The 14971-nt window shown below is 41.4% G+C and overlaps 1 protein-coding gene across 1 annotated transcript; it reads left to right on the top strand.

Annotated features, from left to right (window-relative positions):
• Nucleotides 1–12837: 12837 nt before the first annotated feature.
• Nucleotides 12838–14479, top strand: LOC107276812 (phospholipase A1 EG1, chloroplastic/mitochondrial). The gene has a single exon (XM_015760729.3). It carries the CDS (start codon nucleotides 12936–12938, stop codon nucleotides 14307–14309), a length of 1374 nt encoding a protein of 457 aa, XP_015616215.2. The 5' UTR covers nucleotides 12838–12935; the 3' UTR covers nucleotides 14310–14479.
• Nucleotides 14480–14971: the final 492 nt, after the last annotated feature.

Genomic DNA, 14971 nt, shown 5'->3' with positions numbered 1-14971 from the left:
GTCAAATATTTAGGGACGGAGGGAGTACACATATTTGCATGCCTTACAAATCTCAGTATTGAAATTTTATTCGTTGAAAGTGTGTTGAATATATAGCATTCTAGTATGACCATTTGCTGCTAACTACCATTAGGGCAACATCAATGTATGTGGTCCAAGCAATCTATATGGGTGGGCCCCAAAATAAAGAACATTAGTTATGGAAAACTTCACAATGTATAATATCCATACCATTAAGTGGCTGCTTCTCTTGCTATCTTGTAGTTGTAGGCCAAGAAATGGATGACTCCGACCCATGGGAAGAAGTGTTGGCAGCAACTTCAACTGAGGTGACATGGTCGTGGTCGGCTCAATGCCGCTAGCCATCCCCTGTAGCTCTCCTTCCCTTCACTGTAGCCCCTCCCTCCATCCCCTGTAGCATATTCCCCCTCTGCATCCACTGCACTTTCCAATCCGTAACTAGATTCCTTCAATTTCTCCTTCCTTCTCTCCCTACTTTCTTTTGAATCTTGCTTTCCTCTTCGTCCTCCGCCTTTTCCTCTTCTCCTCTGCTCTCATGGCCTCCACAACCCACCCCTCCCCAATCTAGCTCTCACTCTACAGAGAATGATCCACGAGATCCTCTTCCTCAGATTGCGGCTTCGCTGCAGGAGATGTGCCTCACTCCTCCAAAGGAAGCCTCGATCCAGCTGAAATACTCACCTGAGATAGCTCAAGTGGATGCCAATCACAACATGCTCATGAAGGTGGGCCACTCGAGTGGGCAGGTCAAAGCTATCCCACTTGAGCCCCTCAAGAAAGTTCTCAGTAAGGTATGGGGTAGTTGCTTCCTGGATATATCCTTGGTTGATACAAATTTGTTCATTGCTCATTTTCGCACTTGGGATGATCTTTCTTGGGTTTGGAATAAGCAACCTTGGTCTTTTGGAAGTGATAATTTCTTATTTGAGTGGGCTACTGCTGATGAGAAACTTAAGCCTCTTTCTACTTACACCTTTAAAACCATTATGTTCTCAGTCAGATTCTATGGTGTTCCAATGCCCCTTGGATCATAAGATAGTGCTAGAAAATTAGTCAAAGAGGTTGATGAACCATCTGCTGCTGCTCCTATTATAGAAGAGAATCTGGAAAAAGATCCTAAGTTCATGACTGATAGGGTGAAAATAGATGTCACCAAACCTGTGCAGGCTATTGTTTGGTTAAACATTGACAACAGAGAGCCCCTTAAAGTCTTTGTGCATTACGAAAGAATTCATCGTATTTGCACTTTTTGTGGTCTAATGTTTCACAACACTCAAGCCTGCCCAATCAAGCAGAGAATCATCATTCAATAGAAGGCAGATGCTCATGTCCAGTTGACGGATAGATATGGCAAGTGGATCACTTAGCTATCTTATCTGCCGCCTAAAGCTATGTTGGATCTGGAAAGAGAGAACAGAAATGAACTTAGGATTTTGCTGATCCTAGTGGAAGAGCTAGTTCTTCGCAGAAAATCCTTCCAACGCTCCTGACAGGACAGGTGAACAGTTCGGTGGAGGGCAAAGTCCTTGCTCTGGTGGGCCCTAGGCAAATTTGTCAACAAAGTACTCAAGTGCACACTGTTGGGGAGGGTGTGGAAGAAGCCAATTCAAAGGACAAGCATATTTCCCTAGAAAATATTCACCTGCAGATAGATGGATTGCCTGCGGCACAAAAAGCCACCCATCAGCTTTCCAAGCAGCAAATGGCCCATCTGGCCAAAGCACACTCCCTAAATTTGGGCCAACCAACAACTGCTTCAACTGCACAAAAAAGACAAGAAAGGACTGTATGTGATCCTTGCTAAGAAGAACCTGGAGTTCCATTATCAAATGTCTGCTTCCCACCAGTTCCAGCAGGAATTAAACTCCATACCACTGAAGTCTCTGTGCTGCCTTAATCACGCTGAGCCTAGTAATGCCCCTGAACTGCCCATACAGATTGCTCACTCAATTTAGCTACACGCAGAGAAACACAAGGGAACTGAAGTTAACTTGGCTGGTGGAAATTTATTGTCTTCCTCCCTCATAAGGAATGAAGCTGGATCAAAACCCCTCTTCCCACTGCTTCTTCTTCCTCTGCAAGAGAAGGTCCGTGGGCGACAACGGCGATTCTGCAAGAACTGATGGAGGAAAGTGGACAATTGATGCCGCATCAACTGTAGGTGGAGGTAGTGATTGGAGTTCCTGGGGGGAGCAGCTGCAGGTTGGGAGAAGGTCCCTTCTCCCTTTTCAGTCGATGGTAATGGAGGAGATACAGCTTCTAGTCAATGCAGAAGTGGTGGAGCAAGAGGAGGAGCAGGTAGTTCATTCCCAAGAAGAGAGATCAGAGCTAGAGGCAGAGCTTCTCATTGGGACAGGGGAGCAGATGTTGGTTCTAGATCTCAAGAAGGGCTTGTTTGGAGGCGCAGTGTTCATCTCCCTCTTTCTCCCAGTGGATCTCTCCCTCAAGCATCTGCTCAAACTGTGGGGCTTGCTCCTGGGGATGGGGATCTTTTGGTGGATATGGAGCAAGCTGATCAAGAAGTGGCTCTCCAAGTTGCTGCTCTTGCTTTAGGAATCCAGAAGTCGTCTGCTCCTAGTGTCACCAACCCCCTCTCGCAGGGTTCAAGGTCAGACGGCGGTGTTTTCGCTTCTGATCTCCCTCCTGGAAATGCTAGTTCTCAGGGATCTGGTGCCGATCTTTCTGCTTCTGGGAATGGGACTGATCAGTGGAGAAGAGTGCCAACTAATGATCGCACTAGGGTTTCTGCATCAGCTACTAACTTTGGTCTGGAAGAAGGTTTCAACTCGCTTGGGCATTCGGCGCCAGCCCACAAGGCACCACGGGCGCCATGACGTTCCTAAGCTAGAACTGCCAAGGTATTGGCGGGAGCCTTGGCAGTAAAAAAATGGTCTATCTTTGCCGTATCATAGCATCTACTAACGCGCAGGTAACTTTCATTTCTGAAACAAAAAATGATTCCCTTTCTGTCAATGATCTTAATAATGCCTTTTGTGTAGATAATAGCTATATAGTTCCTGTTGTTAATACCTCTGGTGGTCTTTGGCTTTTGTGGAGCGATGAGATGGACATCACGGTTGTGAAGAGTAGTGCTAACTATATCTTAGGTGTAGGTGTTCAGAGCCCTAATGGCACTCTTTTCAATATTTTGTGTATATATGGTGATGCCATAGGGCTCCTATTTGTATGGGTGATCTTAATGACATTATGAGCCCCAATGAAAAATTTGGATGTAATCCTTCTAATCTTAATCGCATTGCATCCTTTTGTCACTACATGAGAAATCTAGGTCTGATTGATATGGGGTACAATGGTCCTGCCTACACTTGGACTAATAAAAGGAAGGGAAAATTCGAACCATGCCATTATAATTTTGCAAAATTTGAGATATGCCATCCTGACCCACATGTCATTGACTCATGTGGGTCCTACATGTCATTGAGATACCGATGGCATATCTCAAACTTTACAAAATTATAATGGCATGGTTCCAAATTACCCAAAAAGGAAAGGGAAGGAGATTATCTTTGAAAGGCTGGACAAGTGTCTAGCCAATGTTGAATGGTGCCAAATTTTCCCTAATACTACTGTTTATCACTTGCCTCTTATTTATGGTGATCATGCTCCTATTCTTGTTTTACTTAACCCTAATTTCAAGCAACCAATTTTTTTAAAAAAATTGAAAACTGGTGGCTTTTAGAGGAAGATTTTGCCAACTTTGCCAAGAATAGCTGGGACAACTGCAATTGCTCCTTTGTTGCTAAGACAAAAGTGTTAAGCAAAAATCTCTCTTCTTGGAGCAAAAAGAAGAAGCCTATTCAATAGCAAATAGCAATCTCCGAAGAAGAAATCAAACAAGTCCAAACTTCTTAGGACAGGCACAATCTGGTAGAAAAGGAAAGTGATTTGATTGTCAAGCATGACCTTCTCCTGGAGAAACTTTCTGATTTTCATAGACAAAGAGCTAAAAAAGACTGGATAAAGGAGGGTGACCGAAATACCTACTTCTTTCATCAAGCAGCCATTAAGAGAAGAAGAAAGAACATAATTGCTTCCATCATATGTAACAATAGCTTCATTACCAATCCTGATGACATTGCTCAAGTTTTTGTTGATTACTTCTCTGACCTGTTTAGTGCTAACAGAACTGATAGGCAAAACCCTTATTTCCCTGATATAGATAGCTCCCAGGTTATTGATTGGCAGGTTCCAAATGAAGAAGAAATTTGGTAGATCATCAATGGAATAAGGAAGAATGCCTCTCCAGGTCCAGATGGTCTAAATGCTACCTTTTACAGGTCTGCTTGGAGTTGGATAAAGGATGACCTCATGGCCCTAATTCAGGATTTTTATCAAACAGGTAATATTCCCTCTGACCTGAACAAAACAAATATTGTGCTCATCTCTAAGAAAAATAGACCCATTTCTCCTACTGACTTTAGGTCCATTAGTCTTTGCAATGTTCCTTACAAAATTCTTGCCAAATCCATTGCTAACAGGATCAAAGGTAAACTGCCTGATCTCATTTGTCAATCACAGCATGCTTTTATTCCTGGCGGAAGAATTGCTAATAATATCATTATTGCTCAAGAGATTGTCCATTCTTTTGGTCTCAACTCTTACTGTCAAAAAGCTTTCCTTCTTAAAATTGATCTTTCTAAAGCTTTTGATAGACTGGAATGGGACTTTATTGCTGCTGCTCTTCAAAGAAAAGGTTTCCATCCCCATTTTATTAATCTTGTGTTGTCCTGCATCAATTCCTCTTCTTTTGCTATTAATATCAATGGTCAATCTTATGGTGCTTTTAATGCTAATAGGGTTATTAGAAAAGGCTGCCCTCTTTCCCCCTATCTTTTTGTTTTGGCTGTGAATGAACTTTCTAAACAGTTAAATGAGGCCTTACACAACCAGCACATCAAAGGGATAAAGTTGAGTGAGTGTGGTCCTGTTATTCATTCTCTTATTTATGCAGATGACCTTATCATTACATGATTAGCATCTGTTGAAGAAGCTAGTCATATCAAGAATATCATTGATGAATTTTGTAGGAAATCAGGGCAAACTCCTAATTGGGACAAATATAGAATTTTCTTCAGTAAGAACACCCCTTCTCACATTCAAAATACTATCAATCACATTTTCCTTGTTCCTGTTATGGATTCTAACTCTAAACATTTAGGCCATCCTCTCTTTGTCACTAATAGAAATAAGTTCATTGTTTATAAGTTCATCCTTGATAAGTTTAGAGCCAAATTGACTATTTTGAAGGTTAACAAGCTCTCTCATGCAGGTCGTTTAACTCCTATTAAATCAGTTTTTGCCTCTTTACTTGTCTACTACATGGCTACTATCCTTCTTTCAAAAAATCTTCTTAATAAAATAACTGCCATTATTAGGAAATTCTAGTAGACAGGTGTTAGAGAAGGACAAGACAAGAAACCTCTTTGCTTAAGATCCTAGAGAGACATTTGCAGGCACATTGATGAGGGTGGTCTTGGTATTAGACATATTCAGGTTGTGAATAAAAGTTTAATCATTAACTCAGCCTGGAGACATGTGACAAACCCTCCAGACCCAATTTCACAAATCCTCAAAGATAAATAATTTCCTAACTCTTTCTTTTCGGATGCCCCTAGAAACATTTCCAAATCTGTATATTGGAGCTCCATTCTGAATGTTAGGAAAACTCTGAAGCAATCTATCACCTGGTAGCTGGGAGAAGGCAACATTTATATCTAAAATCAGCCTTGGTGTAACCTCAATGAGGACATCTATAATTCTATCAAAACTAATCCTATGCCTGAAATTCTATATTCTTCCTGTTAAAGTTGCAGATCTTTGGGATGAAGATAAGAATTGGGATGTTCAAAAGTTGAACTCTTTGTTTGTAGAGAAAATTGTTCACAAAATCTTGCAGGTACCAGTAATGCAGGCTAACACTGAAGATAAACTTTATTGGAAGCATACAAAAAATGGTGAATGCAACACAAAAAGTGCTTACAAGGAAGTCTACAAAAGTGAGCATCAGAATACTCAACAGGTGGACTCACAATCCATTGCTTTAAATAAAGTGTCTTAGAAAGATAAAAGCATTCCTCCTAAAGTAAAATTTTTGCTTGGAGACTTCTTAGGGGGGCTCTTCCCTCTGCGCTTAGGCTCAACCATAGAATTAAAGATATCTCTGAAAGTTGTTGCAGATGTGGCATGCCTGAGAGTGATTTTCACTTGTTTTTCTCTTGCCCTTTCATTAGACTTACTTGGATGATTTCAGGTTGCAGGACTGATTTTGACAGATTCCCTATCAACTCTCATGTGGCTCTGATTATTGCTTTTGTGATTAATAACGATCCTAATAAAACTAATCTGAGCAGGCTCCTCATAGTTATGTGGCAACTTTGGAAAGCTAGAAATGATCTCAAGTTTTATGGAATTTTCAAAGAACCCTCTCAGGTCTGCTTTCTAGCAGATGCTATGATAAATTCCTATTCCCAAATCCTTTCTCAACCTGTGTTGCAGGATGATGTCCAATCTGAGGCTTGCAAAAGAAAGATGGATAGTATCCCAAATGGAATCAGGTGTTATTTGGATGCTACATGGGACAATGGTAGAACTGGCATTGGAATCTTCTTTCATTTTCCACACAATCATACTGTTATTTTTATTAAGGCCACCTCTGATAAAGCTCACAGCTCTCTTCAAGCTGAACTGCTTGCCCTTCAGTTGTCTTTGGAAATTGCCATATTTCTGAATTTTGCAGGGGTTACCTTCCTAACGGACAATGCCACCATCGCAGACACGACTATGAAGAGAAATTTCATGGAAGACCTAGGAGATTGGAGTTGAAAACCCTTTTTTTGTTCAAATCATCAATGTTTTTCCCATTAATTGACTTGCTACAGGTTCGCTGGATCCCAAGGGAAATCAACAAAATGGCAGGTAAACTAGCAAAGGAAGCTAAATCCTCCCCCAGGAGGGGTTTAGCTCACATTTGTCAAAACATAGCTCACTTAGCCTATCCGGAAAGAAGCTGTTATGCCAAGCAGTTAAATGACTGTTTCAGATCCTCCAATTGTATGCTCAACTATGTACTATGCTTATAATACTTAATATATTTCCTGGTTCTTAAAAAAAACTGAGGTGAAATGATGAGGCGCAAAGAGTACTTTGTTGCTTGCAGCTCCAAACACTTGATTTGGTGAGTTAGCTTGCATCCAATTTCCTTGATGTTGAGTAGCTTGAAAGATTGGAGGAGAATGACCATATTGTGGGTGGTTGCCTAGGGCACCAAATGGGTAGAAACTATGTAAGAAATTTGGGTTGAAGCTTTGGGAAAACTGAGATGGGAGAAAACTGTTGGGGAATTGTTGGGGAGGAGGGTTGTGGTGCCTAGAATTTTCTGGGCTTGGAGATTCTTGATTTAGGAGGTTTTTGAAACTTCTGTTGGATGAATCCGTGATGAAAATGAGGAGGTGTAATATGAAGCTCTGTCTATTTTGTTTTTATAGGGAACATGGAGCTCAAGCTATCGAGCAAGTTTTGTAGCCAACATAGAGCTCAAGGCAAAAGTAACTTCAACGTTCAACCTTCAACCAACGGATACCTGTCGCAGAGTCATGAATCAACTGCTTTTGTTTTTATATTCATTTCCAAATAGTGAACTCAAAAAGTAATAAAGTAATATATTGTATTCTCTTGTGGGCAGCCCATAGCCATATGGACTACTTTAGCCATTAATGCTATAAAGACCACATCTACAATGTATAGAGGCAACCCATATAGGTGCATTTAGTGTATAACACCCACTTTTGATTTACATTGTGGATTCCCTAAGAGGCCTGAAAAATACAGGATAGTGGAAAATATTGTTTCAACAACAGAAGTGCCAATTAGATTTTTGGAGTCGTATATATTTGTCAATGAATTTGCTAACACTGATCATTGGTTTTGCATGCACTGATGATGTGTCGATGAGTATTTGTCAACCGAAGCAGCGTTCCTTTTGCGCATTATTTGTTTATAGTTGTTGCTTTGTTTCTCACTATGATGAGACTAGTACAAACACACCAATGACGATCTACACCATATATATGTATAGCAGTGCCTAAGCTAGAAAATTTTTGAAGTTCGAACAGATCTATCTACAGTAAGTATTTGCTACAAAAGTTTTATGTTCAATCATGTATTGTATGAAATTTTACAATGAATTCACCGCAACGAGCACAACCACATGCGCCCGGAGTTGTCCGCCACTCAACTCCGCCACTGTATATATACACACTATCTTTGGATGCACCTGTGAACTACTTACTTTTAACACACCATGCTAACGATTGACCATACAGAGAATTTTGATACTTTTAAAATATTTTTGAGTAGTATATAATTTGAGAAATAAGCTGCGAACCGATCGACTTAATAATTTATATATATACACACTATCTTTGGATGCACCTATGAACTACTTACTTTTAACACACCGTGCTAGCGATTGACCACACAGATAATTTTGGTACTTTTAAAATACTTTTGAGTAGTATATAATTTGAGAAATTAATAAACTACGAACCGATCGACTTAATAATTTATATATATACCCACTATCTTTGGATGCACCCATGAACTACTTACTTTTAACACACCGTGCTAACGATTGACCACACAGAGAATTTTGGTACTTTTAAAATATTTTTTGAGTAGTATATAATTTGAGAAATAAACTACGAACCAATCGACTTAATAATTTAAAAACTTTTTTGTGTGGCAAGACGTATACCACACATGAACGGTACAAGGCAATCGAGATTGCTAAGGGGCGATCGATCGCCCCTAGCGATCAGATCCGAATGCCCCCCTCCCTCCATTCTTTTTTTGGCACCGTATTACTTTCCTATTTTAGTAAATTTATGTACCTAAAGTTTGTACACCTCAAGTTTACACATCTAAAGTTTACAGACCCAAAGTTTATAAATCAAAAGTTTATATATCCGATTCAAATTTGAATTTGAATTCAGATATTTTCATATATAGTATTTCTATACATCTAAAGTTTATACACCTAAAGTTTATAGACCCAAAGTTTATAAGTCAAAAGTTTATATACCCGATTTAAATTTGAATTTGAATTATATATGATTCAAATTTGAGTTTGAATTCAAATATTTTTTATATATAGTATTTCTATACATCTAAAGTTTATAGATCTAAAGTTATTGACCCAAAGTTTATAAGTCCAAAGTTTACATACTCGATTCAAATTTAAATTTGAATTCAAATATTATTTTATAGACCAAAAGTTTATAATTCAAAAGTTTACATACCCATTTCAAATTTGAATTTAAATTCAAATATTTTTTATTTCTAGACATAATTTTTTTCAATTTTGTTTTTTTATTTTTTAAAAATTTATGGTGTAGTAGGAAGAGAAGAAGGGAAGGAGGAAGGGAGGAGAGAAGTGTATAGGGGTGAATGGGGATCGATCGCTCGAGCGATCGCCCATTAGCCAGCCCCCAAGGCAATTGAGGTATGAATGTTTCATCCCATATTTTTCTCTTTCCTTATCATCAAGCTGTTGTCGGCGACACCAGCCCACCGTCTTTCTTTATTCTCGCAGTTTCAGGTGGCTCTGCCTCCACCTCCCTACTCACTCAAGTCCACTATACATCGTCGGTCCTTCCGTTGCCTACGGCTATCTCTCAAGGGGAAACCCAATCTCTCCCTCGCCTACCCCTCCCACCTGGAACTCAACCTACTAGAATTAATCCTAACCGCGAGCTGCGATGACTCACCAGACCAAGTTGGAGGAGAAAGAGACCAACAGAAATCTTAGTGTGGATCTCTCGTAGTCTAAAATTCGAGAGAAAAATCTCCTTCAATTTCTGTGACACAACGGTTACGAATTCTGTTAAATTAGTTATAAATATGCTCGATGGAGATGTAGTCTGCAAGTAGGTCATGCATGGAAAAATGCAAGCTTTCGTGGTACCACACTAGCTTAACAGCATACCACGTAATAAAAACCAAAAATTAATACACATACGTACTCCCTCGATCTCAAAAAAATACATTCCTAGCATTTTGAGGTGGAATTAGTGGAGATAAAGAATGACTGAAATACCATTAATCAATAAAAAAAGTAGTAATAGTGATAGGTACGTAAAGGTATTGAAGGAATAAAACTTTTTATTTTACGTGCTAAGGATATATAGGATAATAGAAGTTGGTTTTTTATAGGATAAAATTCAAACTATAGAAGTTGAGTTTTTTTTTTTATGGAGGGAGTATAGCACACACAACCACGTAGGGCGAAGACAAATGTGGAAGTAATCACGAGGGGTCAGAAACATCGACTACTCATCATGAAAAGTCGACGTGAGGTACAAGATACTACAGCACAACGTACGAGCTCTACTGGTGCCAAAGAAATTAACAAGATGTAAAGTTTACATGCATGCAATATACTCCTCCATCCCAAAATATAAGCATTTTTAGCATATATAGTAACAAGTCAAATATTTTTAATTTAGACTATTAATAGAAAAAAAAAAGATCAATCATGTAAAACTAATATTACTAGATTTATCATTAAATAAACTATCATAATATGCAACTTTTTTTATTTAAAACATCTTACTTTCATAGATATCGATAGTCAAAGTAGCATCTTGAAAAGAGTGTTAAAGTCTGAAAATGATTATATATTTTTAGGACTGGGGAGTATATATTGCCACTTTAATTCTAATATTAGTTGAAGTGGCCGAATGTTTTGAGCTTTGTAATAGAGATTATAATTGAAAGATAACTACATATATGTGTTATGATTTGGAAAACAATGATGTTACCATTATATGGTAGTCAAAAGGCTGATCAGGAGTATGATTGGCTACTCATTCTCCTCGCATGGAAAACAAGTTATCTCACTGCATAATTAATTAATTAATTAATTATTAGAGAGAAAACTTGAGAATGGATTTATATAATTTTTTAAAGAAACTTTTCTATTTTTTTTCAAAATGTATTGTGAAGAAGTTTCGGAAGCGTGCAGATGAAAAAAGAGTAAGTAGAACGTTGTCAACTTGCAAAGGTTAGAAAACACAAGTATGAATTTATACTTTATAACAACCACATTAATTTTCTTAATTATCACATTACTGATTATTAAACGGTGGACTTTAATTGTCGTAACACATATAAACACAAACGATATCGTCTGCGTGCTTGATCACTCAAGCTTATACACCATATATTTATACACCATGTATGTATAAGCACTTCAAAAAGACTAAGCCGATATATTTTGAGATTGATAAAATCGCCGGCGCATACGTTGAGATTGGCAAAGACACCACGAGTATTTTTGCTAGTGATGTGCTACTACCGAAAGCATAATTAGCTGTAATTATATATGTATACCCACTTATTACACACTTCAAAAATCAATTTATTGGATTGAATCAGGATAAACATTTGACATTTGTTCAGATATATGCTTAGAAACTTGCATGTTCAGATATGTGTTTACGCTCTCCTTGGAGAGTATGTGTGACTTTTTCTTTGTACTAAGCTGAGTACCTAGTTGGTTGCAAGGAGATATTAGGTAAGATCTTTTTTATTGGGTTAATTGGATCCATACCATTATAAATTTGCTTGTTTTGAAATATACCATTACAATTCACGAAGTTAGAAACATACCATTACAATTTAACATATATTAGATATGTGCCACTGCTTTGAAAGGGTAAGTAGTGGCATGTCTCAAATACCTCACAAATTGTAATGGCATGGTTCCAATTTAATGAATTGTAATGGCATATTTCAAAACTGAAGAAATTACAATGGCATCGATCCAATTAACCCTTTTTTATTTGTAATATTATAGTATCATGACACTAACATAGGATCAGAATATTGTGAAATTTTAGAAAATATATATTTTATATAAAATACATAATATGTTGTATAAATTAAAGCAAATAACATTGATTTAAATAAATTTAATTGTTTTATGTAAACTTCAGCATATTTATTTAAATTATTTTCAATCCACCTTATGTTAAAATAATATTTGGGGCCTGTTTGACACAGCTTCAGCTCTAGCTCTACCTCTCCTGGAGCTGGAACTCAGCCGAACAATTTCAGCTCTACCTAGAATAGGAGCGGAGTTAGGTGGAGCTCTCTCACAAAATGAACAAGAGATATAGAGCTGGGTTTAGGCATCTCCATAACTCCACTCCAGACCAAACTTCTAGAGCTAAATTTAGTAGTTGGAGCTCTACCAAACAAGCCCTTGGTACGATGATAGCGAATTTCGCCTACTTATTCGAAAACTTTCCATGGTCCGCCTCCGAATCTTAGTATCATGATGATATATAAGATTTTGTAGAATCGTGTGAAAATTAATACTAAAATTAAGATACTTTAAAAATTAGGATACGTGAGAACGATATCGTCTCAACTTGGTAGACACTCATAACCTATCAGCAGTGCATCATTCCGGATGTACACTACACGTGCAAATCTGCTATGCTAACTGCCCCACAAAACAAGCAGTACTTGTCTATCCAACACAGGTGGTCTCCACCCTAACCGGATTCGGGCGCATGCCCGTACCCCCGGTCAGACCCGCAACCGACCACTTTTTCCATTTAAGAAAACGCTCTGCTCATCTCATCTCCACCCGTTTTCCTCGTCTCGCTAGTCAAATAATCCATACATCTCTCTCTTTCTCTCTCTCTCTCCTCAAGTTGCTTACGTGGCCAACCGCGTGCGTCGCCGTCGCCTCCCTATAAATATGTACGCACGCGCGCTCACCTTACCGCCAACCGCCACTCACTGTACTCATCCATCGATCGCTAGCTGCGCACGCCACTGCGGCCGCGTCCGCCTCACCTAACCCTGGCCTGCTCGATCGCCGGCCGATGGCGGCAGCGGCGGTGGCGCGGCTCACTGCGGCGACGACGTGCCGGATGCGCGTCAGTGGCCCGGTCACTGCCGCGACGACGTCGGCTGCCTCGCCGGTGACCGTCACTCTGGGTGATCTGCCACAGCAGAAGCGATCGGCCGCCACGGCGACGACGACGACGAGTAGTGGTGGTTCTCCTGTGGTGGTGGAGAAGAGAGCGGCGGCGGCGACGGCGGCGGAGGAGGAGGAGGTGGAGGAGGCGGCGGCGGTGGCGGCGCTGGCGAGCGCGTGGCGGGAGGTGCAGGGCGCCGGCGACTGGAGGGGCATGGTGGAGCCGCTCCACCCGCTGCTCCGGGACGAGGTGGTCCGGTACGGGGAGCTCGTCGCGGCGTGCTACCGGGCGTTCGACCTCGACCCGGCGTCGAAGCGCTACCTCAACTGCAAGCACGGCAAGAAGCAGATGCTGCCGGCGGTCGGCATGGCCGGCGCCGGGTACACGGTCACCAGGTACATCTACGCCGCCCCCGACGTCGCGCTGCCCTTCGGCGTCGGCGGCCGCTGCTCCTGCGCCGGCAAGAGCCGGTGGATCGGCTACGTCGCCGTCGCGTCCAACCGCGAGGCCGCCCGCCTCGGCCGCCGCGACATCCTCGTCTCCTTCCGCGGCACGGTGACCGGATCGGAGTGGCTGGCCAACTTCATGAGCGCGCTGTCGCCGGCGCGGTTCGACCCGGCCGACCCGCGCCCCGACGTGCGCGTCGAGTCCGGGTTCCTCTCCCTCTACACCTCCGACGACCTCTCCGGCAAGTTCACCTGCGGGAGCTGCCGGAACCAGCTCCTCTCCGAGGTGACCCGCCTCATCGACAAGTACAAGCACGACGACGTCAGCATCACCCTCGCCGGACACAGCATGGGGAGCTCGCTGGCGATCCTCCTCGGCTACGACCTCGCCGAGCTGGGCCTCAACCGCGGCGGCCGCGGCGGCCGCGGCGGCGCCATCCCGATCACCGTCTTCTCCTTCGGCGGCCCGCGCGTCGGCAACCTCGAGTTCAAGAGACGGTGCGATGAGCTCCGCGTCAAGGTGCTCCGCGTCGCGAACGCCCGCGACCCGGTGACGAGGATGCCCGGCGTGGTGCTCAACGAGGCCGCCGCTAGGGTTTTCCGGGTCGAGCTGCCGTGGAGCAAGGCGTGCTACACCCACGTCGGCGTCGAAGTCGCCCTCGATTTCTTCAAGGCCAGCCACGCGGCGTGCGTCCACGACCTCGACGCCTACATAAATCACCTCCTCGACGGCGGCGCGGCGGCGTCGGCGACGACGACGACCTTGGAGTCGTGGAGGTGGCAGATGGCGGCGATTCGTGCAGGCGAGTGGCTGCAGACGCTAGGGATTTGAAGCGTCCACTAATTAATATCTGTAATCTGTACGCATGTTTTACAGTTGTATAGTTGTACTATTTCATGTCGTGGATCGATCAAGATTCAAGGGGGAGAAATTAAAGAGCAAAACAAGTAAACATCTAACCAAATTAAGTTCGAGCTCTTGATTAGGGTTTGCAATTTCGGTTGCCACTGAAATTTCGGTGGTTGCCGAAAATTTGAAATTTCCGTTATTTCTGGACTTTTCTGACTGAAATTATTTGAATTTTTAACATATCTTATTGAATTTGAATAAATTTTAACCAAATTTACAAATATTTGACAAACAAACCCGAAAATTTCAGGGAGATGTGTGCTTGCCGGTGGGGGCCAAAATTTTAAACCAGCTTCACTACTATACAGAAATGGCCGGCCTTTCAATTGAGGACGCCTCAATAATAATAAGATATGGTAATTAAGCTTAACTACGTGTCACATCATATGCATGTAAATAACTAATTAAAGATCGATATATTGTACACCAATGTAAACTGAAGGAAATGAACGGTGCTCATATATAAATTATATTGGATGGGCGCAAGTACGTGTAACCGATCGAAATGTTCAATTTTGAACAAAATAACGTCGCCTTCAATATGAAGATTTCTAATAAATTTGATGTTAAATTTATATATGTTA

This window comes from Oryza sativa, chromosome 11 (assembly GCF_034140825.1).
Source record: "Oryza sativa Japonica Group chromosome 11, ASM3414082v1".
In the NCBI taxonomy this organism is placed as follows: domain Eukaryota; kingdom Viridiplantae; phylum Streptophyta; class Magnoliopsida; order Poales; family Poaceae; genus Oryza; species Oryza sativa.
This window is presented reverse-complemented; position numbering and strand designations above follow the sequence as displayed.

Excerpts from the sequence above, each read along its gene's own strand:
- LOC107276812 (XM_015760729.3), top strand. The coding sequence starts at position 12,936 with ATGGCGGCAGCGGCGGTGGCGCGGCTCACTGCGGCGACGACGTGCCGG.